General features: G+C 40.7%; 1 protein-coding gene, 1 long non-coding RNA gene and 3 other non-coding genes across 8 annotated transcripts in view; 1 reads left to right on the forward strand and 4 right to left on the reverse strand.

Annotated features, from left to right (window-relative positions):
• The window catches only part of shank1 (SH3 and multiple ankyrin repeat domains 1), a 75,737-nt gene extending 65,830 nt beyond the window's left edge, over nucleotides 1–9,907 (forward strand). Inside the window, exons 21-28 of one of the 3 annotated variants that reach the window (XM_041974468.1) lie at nucleotides 124–150; nucleotides 256–312; nucleotides 518–633; nucleotides 894–1,014; nucleotides 1,567–5,116; nucleotides 5,351–5,362; nucleotides 5,660–6,550; nucleotides 8,705–9,907. In XM_041974468.1, the coding sequence (XP_041830402.1) occupies nucleotides 124–150; nucleotides 256–312; nucleotides 518–633; nucleotides 894–1,014; nucleotides 1,567–5,116; nucleotides 5,351–5,362; nucleotides 5,660–6,550; nucleotides 8,705–8,792 (4,862 nt within the window). In that variant the 3' untranslated portion in view covers nucleotides 8,793–9,907. The remainder of the gene's footprint in view (nucleotides 1–123; nucleotides 151–255; nucleotides 313–517; nucleotides 634–893; nucleotides 1,015–1,566; nucleotides 5,117–5,350; nucleotides 5,363–5,659; nucleotides 6,551–8,704) is intronic. The other 2 variants (XM_041974478.1, XM_041974486.1) reach the window with 2 other exon arrangements.
• Nucleotides 9,908–11,209: 1,302 nt separating this feature from the next.
• LOC121629974 lies at nucleotides 11,210–17,727 on the reverse strand. 2 transcript variants are annotated; one of them, XR_006008460.1, is made up of 5 exons: nucleotides 17,627–17,727; nucleotides 16,968–17,026; nucleotides 16,584–16,642; nucleotides 16,178–16,217; nucleotides 11,210–13,553 (listed from the first exon to the last, which is right to left on the reverse strand). It is a non-coding gene; the product is annotated as an uncharacterized LOC121629974 (long non-coding RNA). The 2 variants fall into 2 exon arrangements; XR_006008461.1 differs by lacking the exons at nucleotides 11,210–13,553; nucleotides 16,178–16,217 and adding an exon at nucleotides 15,327–15,366 and having other exon boundaries at nucleotides 17,627–17,726.
• LOC121634841 lies at nucleotides 16,282–16,373 on the reverse strand. Its single transcript, XR_006009308.1, has one exon. It is a non-coding gene; the product is annotated as a small nucleolar RNA SNORD88 (small nucleolar RNA).
• On the reverse strand, nucleotides 16,710–16,801 carry LOC121634827. Its single transcript, XR_006009305.1, has one exon. It is a non-coding gene; the product is annotated as a small nucleolar RNA SNORD88 (small nucleolar RNA).
• Nucleotides 17,094–17,185, reverse strand: LOC121634832. The gene has a single exon (XR_006009306.1). It is a non-coding gene; the product is annotated as a small nucleolar RNA SNORD88 (small nucleolar RNA).
• Nucleotides 17,728–20,061: the final 2,334 nt, after the last annotated feature.

A 20,061-nucleotide genomic window follows, 5' to 3' on the forward strand; every position in this document is an offset into this window, starting at 1 on the left:
GAAAAGCCTGACGAGGTGACTCAGTTTGTCAGGCTCTGGGGAATATGATTAGTATTCACTGTAACAACGCTATCGCACTTTCACTCCTGCCAAAACTTAAGTCTCCTTTTGTCCTCCTTCCAGCTGCTACCCCTTGGAAAAAAAAATCAGGTATGCTCTAGTGCACTCCTGCTTAAGGCTTTGTATTTATGTCTGTCCAAAATGACTTGGCACTCACCCCTCACTCCTTTACTGGCCTTATTTCTTCTCTTTTAGAATTCGAATCCTCACAAGTTGCAGAGAAGAAGAGGACAGTTTATCAGATGGCTTTGAGTAAGGAAGCTAATGTTTATCAGTGGATGTTTTTCTGAATCTCTCCCCTTCTTTTCCTCCCCCCATCCAGTCTCATCAAGTGTGCTCCTTTCTACACAGTTCTCCTCGTTTTGTTGTTGTCCATTTTTCTGTTTCATTGTCGTATGTCTCTCTCTCTCTCTTTCTTGTTCTCCCTGTCTGTTTCTTTATTCCCTTTTTCTCTCAGATAAACTAGATGAAATTCTTGCAGCAGCTCAGCAGACAATCAGCACCAATGAGGCGCCAGGGACACGGGGACAGGGGCCAAAGAGAGACAGGGGAAGAAGTTTCTATGGCAATGAGGTGTGTATCATGAAGCAGATTTATGTGTTTCCTGAGATATGTGTGTGCTCCTATAATGACTACTTTTATGGTCAGACTGTGTCTGTTTGCCATAACAATAGTTGCAGAAGAGCAGCAGGTATAAATCTGAAGTATAAAAACAAAACATGATGCAACCAGTTGTTTATGCCCAGATATTTTTATATGCATATTTTTGTCACTTGACTTGTGTCCATTACATCTTGCCTCTTAAGTACAACAAATTTAATATTTAATTTCAGCCGAACTACGGGGATCAATCTGGAATGGGGATGATGTCATCAGGGTTAGGCCTTGGCTATGACCGTGGGTACACCTCAGGTCACGCCCCACAGCACGGTATGCTGCGGCAGAAATCCATCGGTGAGGCTGTCTGTTTTTTCCGTCTGCCCCCTCGTCCGCCTGTCTGTCTGTCCTCTGGGCCAGTAGAGCTCTACTCTGTGCTGACCTGTTTGTCTGTAGCCAAAAATGTCTTGTTTGTGGCCAAACGTGTTCTTTATCTATTTCTGATTGTACACTGTATTTACTCCAAAAAGTCTCAATTACATTTGCTTGTCTTCTATTTACCTGTGTTCCCACTAATCTTTTTGAGCTTGTCTGCTTTGTCGGTTACAAGGGCTTTGCAAACTTTCCTCTGGAAATAGTTGTGGACTCTTTTGAGAGCAATAAAAAAAAATGTTGCTGTGTGATGCTGTCTAGTTGCTGCTTGTTTGCATAATATAAAGCGCTAACTGACTCACAAACTAACAAACATATGAGCTGAGGACAGACTTGGTGGCAAGTTTTTGGGCAGGCAGATTTAGACAGACACTCTCTTAAATCACTTTCCTTGCTCCAAAGTGTGCCTTTTTTCTTGCTCCTGTTTTTTTAATGACTCTATTTGTTATTTTTCTGTTTGTGAATGCTGTACTGCAGGTGTACCTGAGGAGGAGAAGCAGTTCCTGCATCCTCCTACCATGAAGTTTGCCCGGAGTCTGTCAGTGCCTGGCCCTGATGACATCCCTCCTCCTCCCACTACAGCTCCACCAGATCCTCCGTTCTCCTCTGCTCCGCCACTTGGTTGGCGAGCGAAGTCATCCCAGCAGCCCTCTGTTTCCGTGTCCCAGTCGACATCCACCTCTGCACACTACCAGCCCTACTCCCAGTCAGTACACTTCGCCCATGCTGGCAGGGAAAGGGCAGGTGCTCCCAGCAGTGGTCCTAGTGGTGGAGCAGCAGACCACACATCGTATGTACATGCAGCTGCCCACACTGCTCAAAGCAGGACTGCTTCGCGAAAGGTTGCCCATACTGGGGAGCCTGTTGGAGCTGGGATGGGGGCTGTTTCGGGAGCTAAAGCAGCAGGTCTTAGGAGAGGCTACAGTACAGCTGTTCCCCCATCCAGCATTGCCACTGTAATGCCCCAGCAACAACAGACTACCCAGAGTCAACCCCAGCGGGCAGACCGTAGTGCAGCTGCAGCAGCTGGTCCTAAAGGAGGGGCCAGGAGAGGTAAAGGCCCCCTGGTAAAGCAATCTAAGGTAGAGGACCTGCGCATAGGTCAGGGCACACTGGGGAGCAAAGACTCTGTGGAGAAAAGCTCCATCCCTATCCCCACCATTATCGTCAAAGCCCCTTCAACCAGCAGCAGTGGACGAAGCAGCCAGGGTAGCAGCGTGGAGGCTGATGTTCCTGCATCAGGGGAGGCAGATGAAACAAAAATACCCCATGGTCCTCCACCTTCCACTCCTGCTCCTCAGCCTCCTGCTCCACCATCTATCCCAGCACCACCTCCTCCTTCCTTGCCTTCTATTCGAGCCCAGGATAATCTGGATTTTACCAGCCAGTTTGGGGCTGCAATCGTTGGTGCAGCTCGCAGAGACAGGGAGAGATTTCATGAAGCCCGACGAAAGAGTGCCTCCTTGTTCATGTCTGCTGAGGAGGACGTGAGTCTTGGGGGCGTGAGCGATGGACTAGGAGGGGTAACAAGGACTCAGGTGTCACAGCAACAGCTTAACACACAGGCTGAAAGTTCATCAACACGACTACGCCCCTCCAAGTCCATTGATGAAGGCATGTTCTCTGGGGACACCTTCATCCATCACACCCGGAGTATGCCTCCAGCCTTTGGACTACCCGAGTACTCCTCATCTGCCCTGGACTATCAGCCCAAGTCTGTTCCTGCTGATTTGTACACATCAGCAGGCAGACAGCCAGCGCCTTCCTCCAACACCACCTTCATTCACCCTCTAACCGGGAAGGCGCTTGATCCCACATCACCACTAGGCCTCGCCCTGGCTGCCAGAGAACGTGCTCTGCGGGATGACACTAGGTTGAGGAGGGGAACAGAGCACCACTTTGCCCGGCAGATGTCAAGCGTGGTGTTTCCGTCATCTACTGTCACCTCTCAGCCAGTGTCATCCGCTGTGCAGTCCTCAAGCTCTTATCTGGTCACATCTTCTTCTTTGGCAGCAACCACGTCCTCTGTTGGTCGTCCACCCTCACCCAGAATCCTCAGAGGAGTTGGGGGTGTGTGGGGAGAGGAAGGTGGTGGAGGGGAGAGGGAGCGGGAAGGAGGAGGGGCTCGTGAGGGGCTTAGAGTTCGATTCTCTGAGGACAAAACTGTCCACACGCACCACTATCAGTCTCAGCCATATCAGCCATCTTACAAGGAGAGGGAGCGGGAGAGGTCAAGGGAACGGGAAAGAGAGCTGTCAAGAGAAAGGGAGAGGGACAAAGAGAGAGAAAGTTACATTAGGAGGGCAGAGCAGGCTGCTGCTCATGCGGCAGCTGCTGATAGCACCGCTCAGCAACTGTCTCAACAGCCTCGGAGGCCCTCTTTTCTCAGGATGGAAAGTCAAGCTGATTCCTATATACTCTCCCTCACGCCTCCCTCTCCTCCTCAGACCAGTACTCAGCACCCAGGGAGCACTACTGGAACCACTGGATCAGGCTTGATGGTTCTTCCTCCCCCCGCCCCTTCAGTTGATGCAGATGATGAATTTGTCTACGCAGACCCCCTCCCACCGCCGTTAGAGTTTGCTAACAGCTTTGACAGGGGAATATCAAGATACTCACAACACGTCATGCTCTCAAACAGCTTGGCTCCTCGCCAACAGCAGGTACCACCCCCTCCACCGCCTCCTCCCCCTCCTCCCCCCCCACCACCACCCCCTCCGCCCCCTCAGAAAGAACAGTTTGTAAGCGGGTTTCCTGCTCATACACCTCTGCCCTCACCTCAGGCAGGAGACTCCACTGCTTCCAGCCTGACATCTTACGACAGTGAGGTGGCAAACCTGACTCAGTCTGCTCCTTCCCCTTCACAGACGTCACCCAATCCCCAACCCCCTCCCTCACCATCTACTTTGCAACCAAACATGGGCCCTCCACCTCCTCCTGCTGTCTCACCACCACCACCTCCTGGATCCTATCACAGACCTTTCTCTATGTCTCATCAACTTTACAACAGCACTCACATTCCTGGGCGCTCTTCCCCCACGCCTCCTCCACACACAATTGCGCCTCCCCCAGCCTACCGTGGTCCTTCAGCTCCTTCCTCCACCTCTGCCACCTCTGTGTCTCACAGGGGCACTGCCTCCCATGCCACGACCGCTAGCTGTGCTGCTACAACCACCGCTGCTGCCACCTCAACTAGCACCTCCACTCAGCTCTATCAGGAACGAACACACACTGCACATACTACATCCTCCACTATCATCACAGGCGGTCGTAGGACAGGTGAACACCAACGTCCTGCCCCCACTACCAAAAAAGGAGAGTCCCAGGAAACAGTGGTGGACTCTGGGATTGAAGAACTGGATAGCCGAAGCAGCAGTGACCATCATCTGGACAGCATCCTGGCTCTAAGCAGTGTTGGTGTCAGGGGAGACAGCAGCACTGCTGGAGTCCGGGGATTAGGAGTTGGTGCTGGAGGACGAATGGGGGGAGGAGGAGGGGGAGCAGGGGAAACAGAAAGAGGGGGGGATTTTCTCGACTCTTACATGAGCTACCTTGATGGACAAACTTTTGAGATGCAGAATGCGACAGTGGCAGCCTCCACCTATCCAAAAACCAGCAGGTTCAGAGAAGGTGGTCGTGCTGGGGATTTACACAGACAAACCAGCACTGCTCCTGCATCCTTTCACTCACACAGGCGAAGAGATGAGCAAGATGAGGACGAGATCGAGGAGGGAGTGGCAGAGGACGAAAGTGGCCAGGATGGATACGGTCTGAGAGATATGCAAAATTTGGGACGTCCCACTTCACCGTATTTTGACCGGCCACGCACTCCAGAGATAAAGCCTCTCTGGGGAGAGGGCCAGATGAGTGGTGATGGTGGCAGCCAGTCAGGGGCACTCTTAGAGGGGAAGAAGATTTACCCTCCTGCATCCAGTATGAAGCCAAGCATCATTAATGAGCTGAGCAGCAAACTGCAGCAAAGAAGCAAGGACAGCTGGAGCAGCCAGAGACCACTGAGCAGACACAGGTACACATTAGTAAAAACTTGAGTCCAATATGTTGCTCCTTTCACAGCATGAACTACTTATTTGTTGACGTTGTCTTTGTATCAATGTGAGAAATCATCAGAGTGGAAACTCCCCAAATTGATATTCAAGCCCTCTGTGAAAAACTGTGCATTGTCTTTGTCTTTTGTGAGTGTAGTGTTGGCAACGTGTAAACGTGTTTTATTTCTCTGGCTTTTTCCATGTGTTTCTCTCAGAAGCAGAAACAGGTAACAGAGTCACCTCCCCACTATTTCCTTTCTGTCTAGAAGGATATAAAATTGTAAATTGTGTCTGAACGGCTTCAGGTTACAGCTTATTGTGAGACTAAGGAAGAAGAAGAAACCATATCCAACTTAAAAACACCTTTTTTACACATTAAAATATTGGAAATGTATAATAACCTAATAGGCAGGTTCCAAAGATATGAGATGTTATTTCTTAGAGTATGTGCATGTTTTTCATCTAATTGCTTTCTGATTGTTGTTATTTTTTTTCTGTTAATTTCACCTCCCTTCTATTCACAGATTTTCAGAAGACTCGGCCTCAGCTCTTAGCCCCCCCTCAGTTCGATCCCAATCACCATCTCCAATCTCATTATCTCAGCCAGCGCTATCGCCATCCCCCACACCTGTCTCCCAGTACCCAAACTGGGGACGATCCCCATCGCCACAGCCTCCAGCAGCCTCTCAGCCTCCACGTTCACATTCTCCGCTGTCCCCAACATCTTATTCCCCTTACCCCACGTCCCCTAAGCACAGACCTGTCTACCGGACCAAAGCCTTGGAATTCCAGTTTATCCCCAGTCGTGAGTCCCGTAAAGCAGAATCACACATACTCAATCGCAGGCGAGCTCCCAGCCCCCTCATCTCCCCATCGGAGAGGCCCAAGATGGGCCCACCACGTCCATCATCCCTCCCGCTTCTGCCTACCACACCTCTATACAGTGCCATCTATGACCTCCGCGGTTCAATCACCCCACCGTCACCTGGGAACCCCCTAGGAGATCCTTACTTCTCACCCTCGCCTCCTTTATTTGCCCCCTCTGGTGCACCTCCACCTCCAAATTCCACCTTAGTTGTCTCTCGTTCTCTTTCTCCAACTCATTTCCTGTCTGGGACATCTTCTCCACCTCTGCACCCTCTCCCTCCGCCTACTTGCCTGAGTTACCCCCATTTACCACCGCCCTCCCCAACAAAGCCTTTTGCTTCCAAGCCGCTGCCCTACTGGACCAAGTATGATGTTGCAGACTGGCTGGGTTACCTGAACCTGGGAGAGCACAGAGAACGCTTCCTGGACAATGAGATTGATGGCACCCACTTACCCTCTTTGACCAAGGAAGACTATCTGGATTTGGGTGTGACACGAGTAGGCCACCGTATGAATATAGAGCGAGCCCTAAGGAGTGTAATGGACAGGTAAGACTGCAGTCAGACATGTTTATACTGGATTGACAGGATAAATGAGTCACAACAGAAATCACTCTTGTATATTCATCAAGCTTGATTTTTGAGCCATTTAAACCCTAAATACAACTGCCAGGGGAAACGACTACATATCATTGTCATCCTCTTGAACTATACTCTGTATTTGGGAACTGAGAAATCAGTTTCTAAAGTTTTTAAAGATAAAGATAGATAAGACCTTTATTCGTCCCCAGCAGGGGACATTCTTGTCTGGCTTAATGTAACATTCAAGCTGCTCAATAGTTCAGTACAACCTAGTTAACTATTTCACTTCATAATCTTTTCTGTTATAATCTGAAAAAGTGATAAAATCCACAAATTAGTTTAGGATTTTATTTTAAGAAATTGTATTTGTGAAATATTTTGTCTACTCAGTCTTGCACAAAATATTCTACTTCCCAAGTTTTTTATTTTTTTAAATTTATATGTCATGTCACTAATCTTAAACCTATTATTTGTTAATTTGTTCGAACCATAACTTTACTGACACAAATACAAAGCAATGATTTTCAGTATATTTACAGATTAACTTAATAATTTTTAGAAAACATTAACAAATTTAGAATTCAATGCCAGAAGCACATTCAAAATTTGTGTGTTCTGGTTACTATTGAGTTTGATCAGCTTTCGTTTTAAACGTTCAAACTTTTTAAATTAGTTGGTAACTTAGCATGACAATTCACTGATGCATCCTTTCTGCTCAGTAAAGTCTATGTTTATCACTGGATTTTCTTCTTTATGATGCTCCAGATATTTCCAATAAGAGACAAATATGCACTGCAGGCAAGGTCAGTTACACACACACAGTGTGTATGAAGCAAAGCCGTTGTACAAGACTACAAAATACAAGTTCTTTACATAAATTATCCATGCTACGGACATATGCACCTCATACTATAAAATATGTTGGATTTAGCACTTTTTACTGATACCAGCCTGAAAAGTTGAAGAACCAGACAACTTTTTTCCTCTTTCTCTTCAAAAGCAGCTGAAATGTGGACTCATTTATCCGCTGAACATGTGTCCATTGTTTGTGTCTAAACAACTCTGCCCAGTGTATTGTGTGATTCTGTATCAGGTTACTTTTATGCATGCAGCAGTAAACTCTGCTGACAAAAATATTTGGGTTTTTTTTTTCAAGGTACTCTTGAGTCTATGTGACTGTACTGATCATGGTGGCATGAAGAGGACTGTTTGAGGACTCAAATGGCACAATCATCTGTGGTCTCCAGTCTTTACGTGCTGAGATTTCTGCAGACTGGATATTTTTTTAATATTCTACACTGTTAATAATTAAATCAATTTGCAATTTTGTCAGACAAAATCTGGTCTAAAGTGATGGGTTATGACCCATCCTCGCTTGGAAAGACTAAACCTTTGGTAATGCTCTTTTTATACCTAATCTTGACACCCTCACCTTTAAACCTATTTATTGCCTCTCTCCCAGCTTCTTCTGGGTGTGTTGCTGCATCAAATGATAGATTTCTTAAGACACTGAAAATATTTCCTTTGTTCATGTGTCTGTTAAAGTATTTAAAGAATTAAAGAATATGTATTTCTCAACAAGTTTTTTGTTATGTGTTGAGTTTGTGGTTTTGGATGTTACACCGAATGTTTTTCAAGCTCTACACAAATTTAAATCTTTTGTTATTGTTTTGCTGGCATTAGCCTCAAAATGAGCATGTGGCATTTATAAAGAAGAAAGAATATTTTCACTTCTTAAACTTTTAACTTTTTAAAAAATGTGGTTTTACATTACATTCAACTAGGCATCACAATCTGTGTCATGTTGCCTTTTTAGATTCATTTTAACAGGCGAACAGCACCCTCTTCCTGTTGAGTGCTTTAAAGCATTCCAGTAGTTTTCATAACACAGTTAAAATGTTCAGTAATAAGTTAATAAATTAACACTGGCCCAGTATTGTGTGTTGTGACCAAAGTTTTTTCTGCTTTCTTAGTCATGTTTTGTGACATGAGTACAAGAGTCACTGTAGATTAAATGATCCTTTCTCATTGTAAAAAAAAGTGCTAGTTATTATAGCAACTCTCAACTAGGTCACAGAGCAGCCAACAACTTGTGTCCTGTGTTTGTTATTTTGTCTTCAGGCTGTCCAGCAGCCCTTTTCCCATTTCGGTTCTCTCACCTCGGGATGGACAGACTGAGAGGAGGAGGGATGATGGGAGTCGAAGCTGAGGTTGCTTATGCGGACAAAAAGTGAGGCACACAAGAAGAAGAAGGAGGGGTTGAAGTCAATGAGGGAGGAAGGCTGCAACTGCTGTAATTCACGGTGGATTCACACAACAAATGAGAGGCGAACACATTTCACACAGAGCGCAACACAAAGAGGGAGTCAAGCCACGAAGAGAAAGATGGAAACACAGGAATGGAAGAATGGCTGACAATCCATGAAGACACCAGCTGGCAGGTCCCCCAGTTGTGGCAGGCTGATTTACAAAAGTACACTCCCCACATGCATGCATGCTCACACTATTCAACACCAATAACAAAATCTCCTTTTCATCCAAAAAAAAAGGGTATGAAGACTCTACGGCTGCAGCAGAGATGTGGAGTGAAGAAAAGTGATGAAGCTGAAGCAAAACTCAAAGAACAATTACAAGCCAATTCGTTTTGGTTAAATCTGAGTATTAGAATATCAGATGTTTTTAGGTCATCTTGTTAAATGGTCCCTTATTTATAAGGTTTAAGAGTGGAAAGAATAATAATTAGAGTGCAATCAGCAACAACCCCTTCCAGTGAGAGGATGCTAGTTTTAAAACATGCCTGAATATCATAGAGCAGGAGAATCTGAGGGTGAATGGGGATGAATGTGTCCAGGAGCGAGGCTCTATTTGTCTACATGGATGAACGTAGGACAAAGCCGTATATCTTGACAGCTTCCACGTCTTTTTTAGAGGTGACGAGGGAGCTGACGGATGACTTGTGTCCTTGGTTCCAGCCAAAGAGGCTTGCAGTGTGTTTGGATTTGATTGGTCACGTCTTGTTTTTACCTCATCACTGGTAGGGCTCGGTCCTCACTGGCAGATCCTGTGATCAGGATCACGTGTGTTTCTCTATAGCTCTTTATCATCTTACATTTTATAACGACATATACAGACTGGTCACTGTATCACAAATTTGTAGCAAATGTAAGTGCCCAGACCAACAACATACACACACACACACACACACACACACACACACACACCTGTTACTATTATTCATGCCTGCATGCAAACACCAACATGTGGACACACGAACACAAGCACTTTCCAGTATATGTGTCAGAGTTTATGGGACATCTATATATATATATATATATATATATATATATATATATATATATATATATATATATATATATATACATATATATAGATAGATATATATATATATATATATACATATATATATATATATATATATATATATATATATACACACACTCTCCATGTTTAGATCCAATATGTAAAGGAGACAGACTGTGCTTTCAACTGTTAGGTGGGATTTATAACAATGTGAAGAGAAATCTTCCAAAGGATTTTATTAAAAGAGAAAGACTCCTTCAGCATCGTGGAAGATGCTGCACACTCATTCAGACCATATGATGGAGACTAAAAAGGAGAGGGGAGGGGAAGAGGAAAAAAAAACAAAACAAAACAAAACAAAACAAACAAAAAAACTGCCATTTTCTTGTTCTTCCCCACCAAATCCCCCCTGCTCCTTCCAGGAGTGGCCTTTCTCCTTTTGAAGAAAATCCCGGAGGAAACAAGCAGCCGCCTGGCTGAGGGATCCAAGAAGAAATGCTTATATCGAGTTTTAATACTATGATTATTCTTACAGTTTTTAAACTTTAAATGGGAACACTGGAACACTGATATTGATATGAAGAGATTTATTGTTACTACACATCATTGCTATCATCGTCCTTACTGTTATTATAGCCTCAGAAAAGTCACGGTTTCTGCCTATGAGGGCTCACATCATGCTCTTATGCAGCTGGTTAATGCTCTAACTGCATACAGGACATAATCATGTTAGTATTATATATAAACAGAAATGTACATGGAGGTATTTTCTGAATTGAGAAAAGCATATTGTATTATTTGGTGCACTGCAACTAAATGTGAAGCGCTTTTTAAGATATTTTTTCTTTTCTCTTTATATTTTTGTCAGACTGTGAAGCTTTAAAATTACATGTTCACTTAAGGCCTCAAAATACAATTTTCTCTCTTATAAAAAGGTTTGTTGCCACTTATTGTTATGCAGACGCTGTAAAAATGTAGCAGCTGTTCTCACATGTTATATTTTCTAATCCTGCACAACAGCTGGCCCCTCTGCACACATCAATTACACCAATTTAATTCCTCTGTGTTTGTCATGTTCTGATTTTTCCCTGTAAGTGTCATCATAACCCCAAGTCCTGACAGTCTTACCTTTGCGGAGATCGAAAATAAGGGCTCTTTCATGACTTCTCTACCTTCAACAACGCTTCACCTCTCCTGCTGCTTTTTTAAGTCCGTGAACACATCGTGCATCAAATGTGCACACGTCCATCTTGTTGCTCTGAGTGCACATATGCTGGTTAATAATGTGAATTTATTGATTTTTGTTGTGTCCTGACAGTTAAGAAGAGATTATATTTGACTAGAAGGGAAATAGCAATAAGGACGATGAAGTTAATGGTTATCTAACTACAGTTTAAGGTGTAAAAAAAAGAAGTTTCAAAAGTTCTAAAGAATCTCTGTCTTCCAAATAATGTTTAACATGAAAGGATAAAAATGTATTTATTTGATTGTTCTGCTTTCTATACAGTTTGACCTGTTCTCTGCATCTTAATGATCTGAGCCCCACTCTGTTCACTCGTTTGTCTTGCTAACATCTGCTCATTCGTATGTAACCAGCATATTATGCAATGACTATTATCATTACCAACTGTGACTTTTTACATTTCCGTTGAGGTTTTGAAGTCATTTTTTATCCCAAAATATCACAAGATAAACAAGTAGAATGTGGCTCCTGATCCAAACGTTTTTCCAAGACCAGATTCTCTCTGTTTCTATCAGGTCTGTAAAAAGTCAGTGTAAATAGGGCCAACTAGGAACCATGCAGAAGTCATTTTGAACACATCTCTTGCTGATTCATTGAGCCTCTCATTAAAGCAGTTTTTTCTTTTGCATTCAGCAGTTCTAACTGGTTTATAGTTCAGATGCTTTCAGGAAAATGTTACTGAGGGAATTGGTCCGACTCGATAGAAAGCATTTTTCCTTTAAGAAATCTTAAAAAAAAATAAATAAATATATATATATATATATATATATATATATATGAACCGATGAAAGGTAACTTACAGAATATATATGTATATGTGACATGCATATACACACATTCATATAAATATGAATTTCAAATGTTTTAAGAGATAATAAATTGTTAGAATTATAATAAAGATACAGAAACCAAGTTGTAATTCATGGTTAAATGTTTTTATTTTCCATCTGAATGCTTCTTTTTTTTGCTATTAGAAGACGTTCTTGCTCCTTTACAGGTCAGACTCTTGACTTCAGCATTGCACTTGCAGATAGGTCTAAAAATAACGGCAGTTTCATTATGAATATGGGCTATGAGAACAGATTATCACCTTTAAATTTAGGCTATTTTGTCCAAATTGAATTTCTGTTTTAATTACATTCTCGCATTTCCTGAATCAATATCTGCTAAAATAGGAAAACTGTGCTACAACTTAAATACAAGGAAGGTGATATCTGCAGGGAGATCAGCACCCAAACAGGATTACAAGCAGACAAGTGAAACATCTTTTTGCCCACTGTCTCCTCAGACGCGGCCATATCGAGAGCAGGACTTTGCTTCTTTCAACAGTGATTTTCTGAGCGCAGTACATCACAAGACCAGCATTCCCAAAGTGGGGTCATTTGGCAAAAACGCCTGTAATACGACCTCTCCAAATTAGAATTACTGCTGTTATTGAACCCTCAGGCTTGGGCTCTTTGTAAAGGTAACACTCTCTAGTTTCACCCACAGCAATCAGAATCACTGTATTACTGATAAAAAGTTAGTTCAGAACACAGAATTTTTTTTTTGTGCCAACAGAATAACTTGTTGACTACAAACATTTCAAATTTGAAGAGAATATCTATAAAAATGAATTTTTTTACACCAGTTTTTATGTGGGTATGTCCAGGCGCTTCATAGAGGGACCTTTGGTTTATCCAAACCTGTCCAAATTGGAGACGTTTTGAAAACGTATGGAAAAAGTGCAATAACTTTTGAATGCTTCATCCCACAGGCATCAATGAGGGCTCTACTGAAAGCTTATACCTAGAGGAATCCATCTACACACAGCGTCAGTCTATTATTATTATTGGAAATTTTATTCCATGATGAATAAAAAACTATTTATACGTTTCCATATAAATAAAAATAGTTATGAGTGTTATAAAAATATATATATATTGGCTCATAATATTCACAAATAAACACACTGCAAACTATATACATTGGTTACAACATTGTTGCTCATGTTGCTCTGTATGCCATTGGTTGTAGCAGTCTCTGTTGGGTAGAAAGCACAAGGGAAAGTCACATGCTGAACATTTTACAGGGGTTTTTGCTCGGCACTTCCTGCACCTCAGCCTGCCAAGTGTTTTGTCCCCGCTACTGCTGATGTGCACCAATCGATGATGGTTCTCCCTGTTTGCTTCTTCCTCTTGTGGTGCCTTGGTGGATCCTGCATCTGCCAGCTCCAAGACAAGGGTTTCTCTAAAAGCCTTCTGGTGAAATTGGAGCTATTCCTTTTGCTTTGCACTGTGCTTTATAGAGTATGAAGGCATTCACAACTGCAGTGTCCACAAAATGGTAGAAGGTGGTCTTTTCGTCTTGTGAAGAACCTCATAGTACCCGATCAGGGCGTCTGATAAGTCGACACCACCCATGTGCCTAAAATTAAAATTACAAATAAATGAGCAACATACAAAAAAAACATCACTTTCTGCCTCGGACTGCTCCAGGTCCGAGAGGTCACTGTCACGGCTCATACATGCCTCCACTAGGTCCTCCAGTGTGTATTTTAAGTAAGTAAGTAAGTTTTATTTAGAGCACATACAAAACCACATGTACAGCCATGAGAATTCCAAATACAAAAAAGAAGAATGAAACAAAGATCATGCTCGAAAAGGGGCGGGAAGAAGTAAAACTTATTAAATCCCACCCCTTCTCCAAAGTTAAAATAATATTTTCCACTTCCTGTTAATTTTCCATCTGAACTTTACAGTCCTCACCATACACATTTAAATGATTTCATATTGTTCGACCATTGCAAGTATTTCATTTTAAACCAACACAAAAAATACACATTTCAAAAAGAAGCTTCTTCATTCATATATTGTGTGAAAGTACTATCTTTAAACATTTTTTTAAATTGCTTTAAATTTGGACATTCCTTGAACTCCACATTCAACTTACTCCACAATTTTACTCCACAAACAGAAATACAGAAACCTCTCCTCCTTGTTTTCACCCTTTTGACCTTATAATTAAATTTTCCTCTTTAAAGATAACCCCCTTCCCTCTCTGTAAACAGTCCTTGAATATTTGCAGGTAGTAATTTGTGTTTTGCCTTAAATAAAAATTGTATAGTCTGTAAATTAATAATGTCTTTTAATTTTAATAATTTTGACTGCAAAAATAATGAATTAGTATGATCCCTATAACCTACCCCATGGATGATCCTTATAGCTTTCTTTTGGAGAACAAATAGTGGATGTATTATTGTTTTGTAATTATTACCCCAAACTTCTGCACAGTAATTAAAACATGGACGAACTAATGAGCAATAAAGAGTATGTAGTGATTTATGATCTAGATTCTGTTTTGCTTTATTTATTACTGCTAAACTTCTTGAAACTTTACTGTGGATTTTTTTGAGTTGTTTCCAACTAATTTGTTCATCTATTATCCTAAAAATTTTATTTTATTCACTCTTTCAATCTCTACCCCATCCAACATAATTTCAGTCTGCAAATTTGTTTGATCATGTCCAAACACCATTATTTTGGTTTTCGTCAAATTTAATGATAATTTATTTCCATCAAACCATAATTTCATTTTTTTAAATTCTATGTTAAACTCCTGTATTAACTGGAGATTACTGCTAGAACAAAAAGCATTGGTATTATCTGCAAATAAGACCAGCTTTAACACATTTGTTACCTTACACAAATCATTTATATAAAGAATGAACAATTTGGGGCCCAAGACTGCCCCCTGTGGGACACCACAAGAAATGTCCAAACTAGTGGAGCAGACGTCCCCAAGCTTGACAAACTGCTTCCTTTCTGTCAGAAAACTCTTGATCCAGTCAAGTACCTTACCTCTAATCTTATATCTCTCTAATTTATACAACAAAATATCATGATTAATTGTGTCAAATGCTTTCTTCAAATCAAAAAATAATCCCATTGTGTGCAATCTTTTATCTAGTGAATTTGTTATATCTTCTATAGAATCTATAATTGCCATTGATGTTGCTCTATTTGCCCAGAATCCATATTGATTTTCATGAAGTATTTTGTATTTTTCTATGAATTTATCCAGTCTAATTATAAAAAGTTTTTCTAGAATTTTGGAGAATTGAGAAAGTAGTGAAACTGGTCTGTAGTTTGTAAACTGGTGTTTATTCCCAGATTTATACAGTGGGATTACTTTGGCTGTTTTCATTGTATTAGGAAATGTGTGTGTTTAGCCATATTTTCTGATTAAAAAAAAAAAAAAAAAAAAAAAAAAAAAAGGTCCAAATGTAGAAAACAAGCATGTGCAATTTACGCAAGACGTCTATGAAGAAACTGAATTACGCTCAGCTCTGTATGTTTGTTTTCATGAAAGCATGGGAAGCTATACCTCTTTGTAAAGGGCAGCTTACTGGCTGTTCGTGTGTGACACCACTAAGACCGTGTAATCTAACTGGTAGATTTAACAAGCCTGGATGTTGTGCATAAGCGATCAAATGTTTGACCCTCACTGGCTAAATGAGGCTCCAGGCACACCCCAAACCCCTCCTAATTGCCCAACCTAGGTGTCAATCAGATGGTAACACTTCCATTAGCATGGCACTGTTATCACGGTGTGAAAGAAAATAAGCCTAATATTACCAATAGAAATTAAACTTGTCGGAGCTGATCTCATTAGGGGAACGTTTTCTGCAATTTTTTTTCTGGATTATATTCCCTGGACCTGTATGGACAGAATGAGACCAATCTTGATGGGAAATATTGATGTTTGACCTATAGAGAGCCCTCAAAGGTAAGGAAAGGCAACATTTAAACTTTCTGCTTTTCTGTAAAAAAGGCTTTATTGTTAGCGCTGTGGTTGTTGCGTGTCAAAATGGTTTACATCATCGGAAAGACGAGACTTTGAGCTTTCATTTGATGTGTATATTGTGGGCATTCATGAAAAAGGTGTTTGCACACATGGCTGCAATGTTGTTGATTAGTAGTCATGTACCGGGACTGGTACGTCTGCCCCGTAAGAGGTTAAAGACAGCCGTTGCTCTTACAGACACACACCTGATTTAGGTCCAGTATGTGTCTTTACTTCATCATAGACCTGAAAAGACAAAAAGCAAATTAGATGCCATCTTGGTCATTTACACAACTACTTTGGAGGTTATTTTCTCCTCAGAAACTCTGGCTTGTCAGGGCCAAAGATGCACGTCTGTCTCCATACTGACTCAGAGCCCAGTGCAAGTCATCAGGGGAAAAGGACAGCAACGTAAACCAGCAGCCGATTTGTTTGAGTACTACGCTAGACAGACAGCAATGACTTCAATTTGTGAAAGTATTTCTACACAATTTTCTCAAGAGAGCATCTATTTAAAGACTCATCTGTCCTCCAAGCTGCCAAACATTTATGTGAAATGTGAAGAAACCTTAAAAAAAAAATAATTAAAAAACAAATAAAAAAACCACTGACCCAACTTATGCAGATTCCAGCTCCATCTGAACTTCTGCCGGCAGGCTTTATTCAACCACCTGAAACGACAGATGAATGAGTTATTGGACTGTCAGGATCATCACCTTCATCCAAAATGAGGTTTAGTTTCTCCTCAGAAACTCTGGCTTGTCAAGGCCAAAGATGCACGTCTGTCTCCATACTGACTCAGAGCCCAGTGCAAGTCATCAGGGGAGAAAGAAGACACTGATAAGTACTAAGCTGGACAGACAGCAGTGACTTCAATTTGTGAAAGTATTTTACATATTTTTTTCAAGAGATTATCTATTTAAAGATTCATCCATCCTCCAAGCTGCCAGACATGTATGTGAAATGTGAAGAAACCTTAAAAAAAAACATACTGACCCAACTTATGTTGATTCCAGCTCCATCTGAACTTCTGCCGGCAGGCTTTATTCAACCACCTGAAACGACAGAAGAATGAGTTATTGGACTGTCAGGATCATCATCTTCATCCAACATGAGGTTTAGTTTCTCCTCAGAAACTCTGGCTTGTCAGGGCCAAAGATGCACGTCTGTCTCCATACTGACTCAGAGCCCAGTGCAAGTCATCAGGGGAGAAGGTTAATTATAACCACTTAAATAATTATCTACGATCCCACATAACTGTAGTTTAAGTTATATACATATATAAATTGATTGTTTACATATTTGCGGTTTCAGAGCCTCGTTACAATATCTTTTAGCTAACATGCTAGCAGTCTCACCACGTGGAGGTAAAGTGGAGGCGCACTGTTCTTTAAAAAGCTTTGATATCGTTAACTACATCTTAAGGGGTCTATCCTAAATACACTGGAACTAAACCATTTACATCTGAATAAAACACGATTCCACAAACATCTGTTGATTATCCATTATCGATCTATAACGGAGAATATAACCTCAGTGAGATACCGACTATCAATAAATAACAAATTAGCTTACGATACTTGAGTATTAATTGCTAAAAGTAATTCTATTTTCTAAATAAACGTTGACGTGCAAACTGATTAAAGTTTTCTTACCAGCTCGTCTCACAGACAACTCTACTGCATAAAACGTGTTCCTCCGATAACCTGTTTCCTCCTCAGACTGCCTCGTGTTTTATCGTTGGCAGCTGGCGGCTACGTTTGAAGTGTTTACTGCCACCTAGTGGACCGGAAGAGTCCGGCACAGGAAATAACCGTGTTATAGTTGTGTTAGCATCTCGTCATTTGCACCTCTATGATGATTACCAAATACCTTTAACTGTTTTCAGCAATGTCATTGTTTACCACGTAAAATGATAAATTTCTTCTTTTGATCTCTAAATATTTAGAACATTACATAAAAAACTTACAACCCCGTCTTAAAATAAGCACTTTAAATGTCTTACGTGAAAAATGTCGTAAAAATAATTGTGCTATACATCTTTATCAAAATACACGTCATAAGTGTCGACGTTTTCAGACCTTATCTTGAAATAAATTATAGAAGTACAGACAGTTTTACTACAATGCCGTTGTGCATGAACATGTTACATCAATTAATTTATATATTTTATTTTTGATTCAAACAGGAAATTTTACTGTCATTATTTTCAACTTTACTCATCTTAATTCATGTGCAGCTCCTAGCTATTGCCACTAGAGGGCAGAAAGAGACGCAGCAGTTTATTTAAAAAATACTTTTTCTCTGGATTAAGTAGAATTCTAGAAAGGTTAAAGTAACTTTATATATATATAACTTTATAAAGAATTGTTTTGTAAACATGGATATTTATCCTTCTCTTATATCAAAGGCTTTACAGAACAAATAGCAGATTAGGGCACAAACATACATAAAACTAAATATACCTGATAACCTGTGTTTAGTACAATTACTCATGCCCCCAAAGTGCTTGCTGTACACACCTCATGACTTCATTACTACACCTTCTACCTTAAATATAGTAGACATAGTTGCTGACTCTTAATGAAACAAAACAAACAAAAACACATGAACACAAAATATTAAAGCTCTTTCTCTAGCTGTTAATTACAACCATACCTTGTATTGTATTACTTGTTAAAGCTTTGAGCATACTTCCTGTAAATTCATTTTAAATACAACATTAGTTTTGAAACTGCAAATTAAAAATAGATAGTATACATTATATTAAACAGACTGTCTTCGAATATACACATATGGCATTCTTTAACTATCGGTAAATAGTTTCCATTTCTCCACAATAATTAAAAGCAGAGCATAAAAACTGTTCTATTATGTTCATTTAATAAATCCCGATCAAACAACAGTGAAGGAAAACGGTCCTCAAATTGCTTAACTCAATTGTAGTATTTTTCATTTAGTTATTCTTCAGATGTTTTCATTGGTGACTCGTCTGGACTGCAGACAGGTCAGTTTACTATCTGCTATCTTGTACTACAGAATGTAGTTTGTCTTGCTGTAATAACCAAAACCATTTCTAAAGGAGGTCTGGGTGGCTTATTCATCAGTGTTTGAACAATTAACCACAAGTCTTTCAAAGAAACATAAAACCTTTCTCATCTTTAATCCTGAAAGACAGACATCATTAATCACCACAACTTGTCAGATGTTCCATTGCATGTTTTTTTCAACATTACACAAATTTTCCATTAAAAATTTCTCTTGTTCAAACTTAAAAAAAAAAAGTGCTGCTGGAGACTATCCTCACATATTTCATAATTCTTTTTCCATTTAATAAATGGTAGACTTGATATATCACTCCTTTCTTGTTAAAAACCACCTCATGGCTTATGTATTGCACAATAACCTCTAAAACTATAAAGTTATGGGATAATGCAAAATGAAAATGTCTAAATGTGAACAGATTTGTGTAAATCTAACACAGCAAGTCTGAAGTTATTGCTCAACTTCACTTGGATCTTATATTTTGTGTGGTCACATTGTCTATCTCTGCTTTCATTTTAATGACAGGATCTCCCCATGTTGTTGTATCTACCATCCTTCCAGATGTGATTATAGGATGACTAACTCTGAATTACAGCTCAGAGTTCGGAGATGCATGTGCTAGCACAACCGTCTAGTTATTTAGACGGCATGTTCTGACAAGGCAAATTTTTACATGTTCAGCATTGCATTAGGTATTATGTCACAAAGGATTAGATATGTGTGTGTGTGTGTGTTCGGGTGGTCTTTGACTTTGAAGCTGCTCCGTTTTTAACACACACCGGATGTATCCTCCAGCTGTGGATGCAGACCCTCCAAAATATCCCAAGGGTATGTGGAGGGGAGTAAAAGGGGGTTAAAGAGTAGCTCAGAGGGATGGAGCTTGCCTTATCTGGTAATCCTGATATGTGCTCTCTAGTAGATAAAAAAATTTATCAGGCTTACTAACACACACATGGCATGAATAAACTAACCCTGGTTGGGTGGCTGTGCTATCATCAGACATGAATACACACTCAAACACCAAAAATCCATGTTATGATACACT

Source organism: Melanotaenia boesemani, chromosome 2, assembly GCF_017639745.1.
Source record: "Melanotaenia boesemani isolate fMelBoe1 chromosome 2, fMelBoe1.pri, whole genome shotgun sequence".
Taxonomy (NCBI): domain Eukaryota; kingdom Metazoa; phylum Chordata; class Actinopteri; order Atheriniformes; family Melanotaeniidae; genus Melanotaenia; species Melanotaenia boesemani.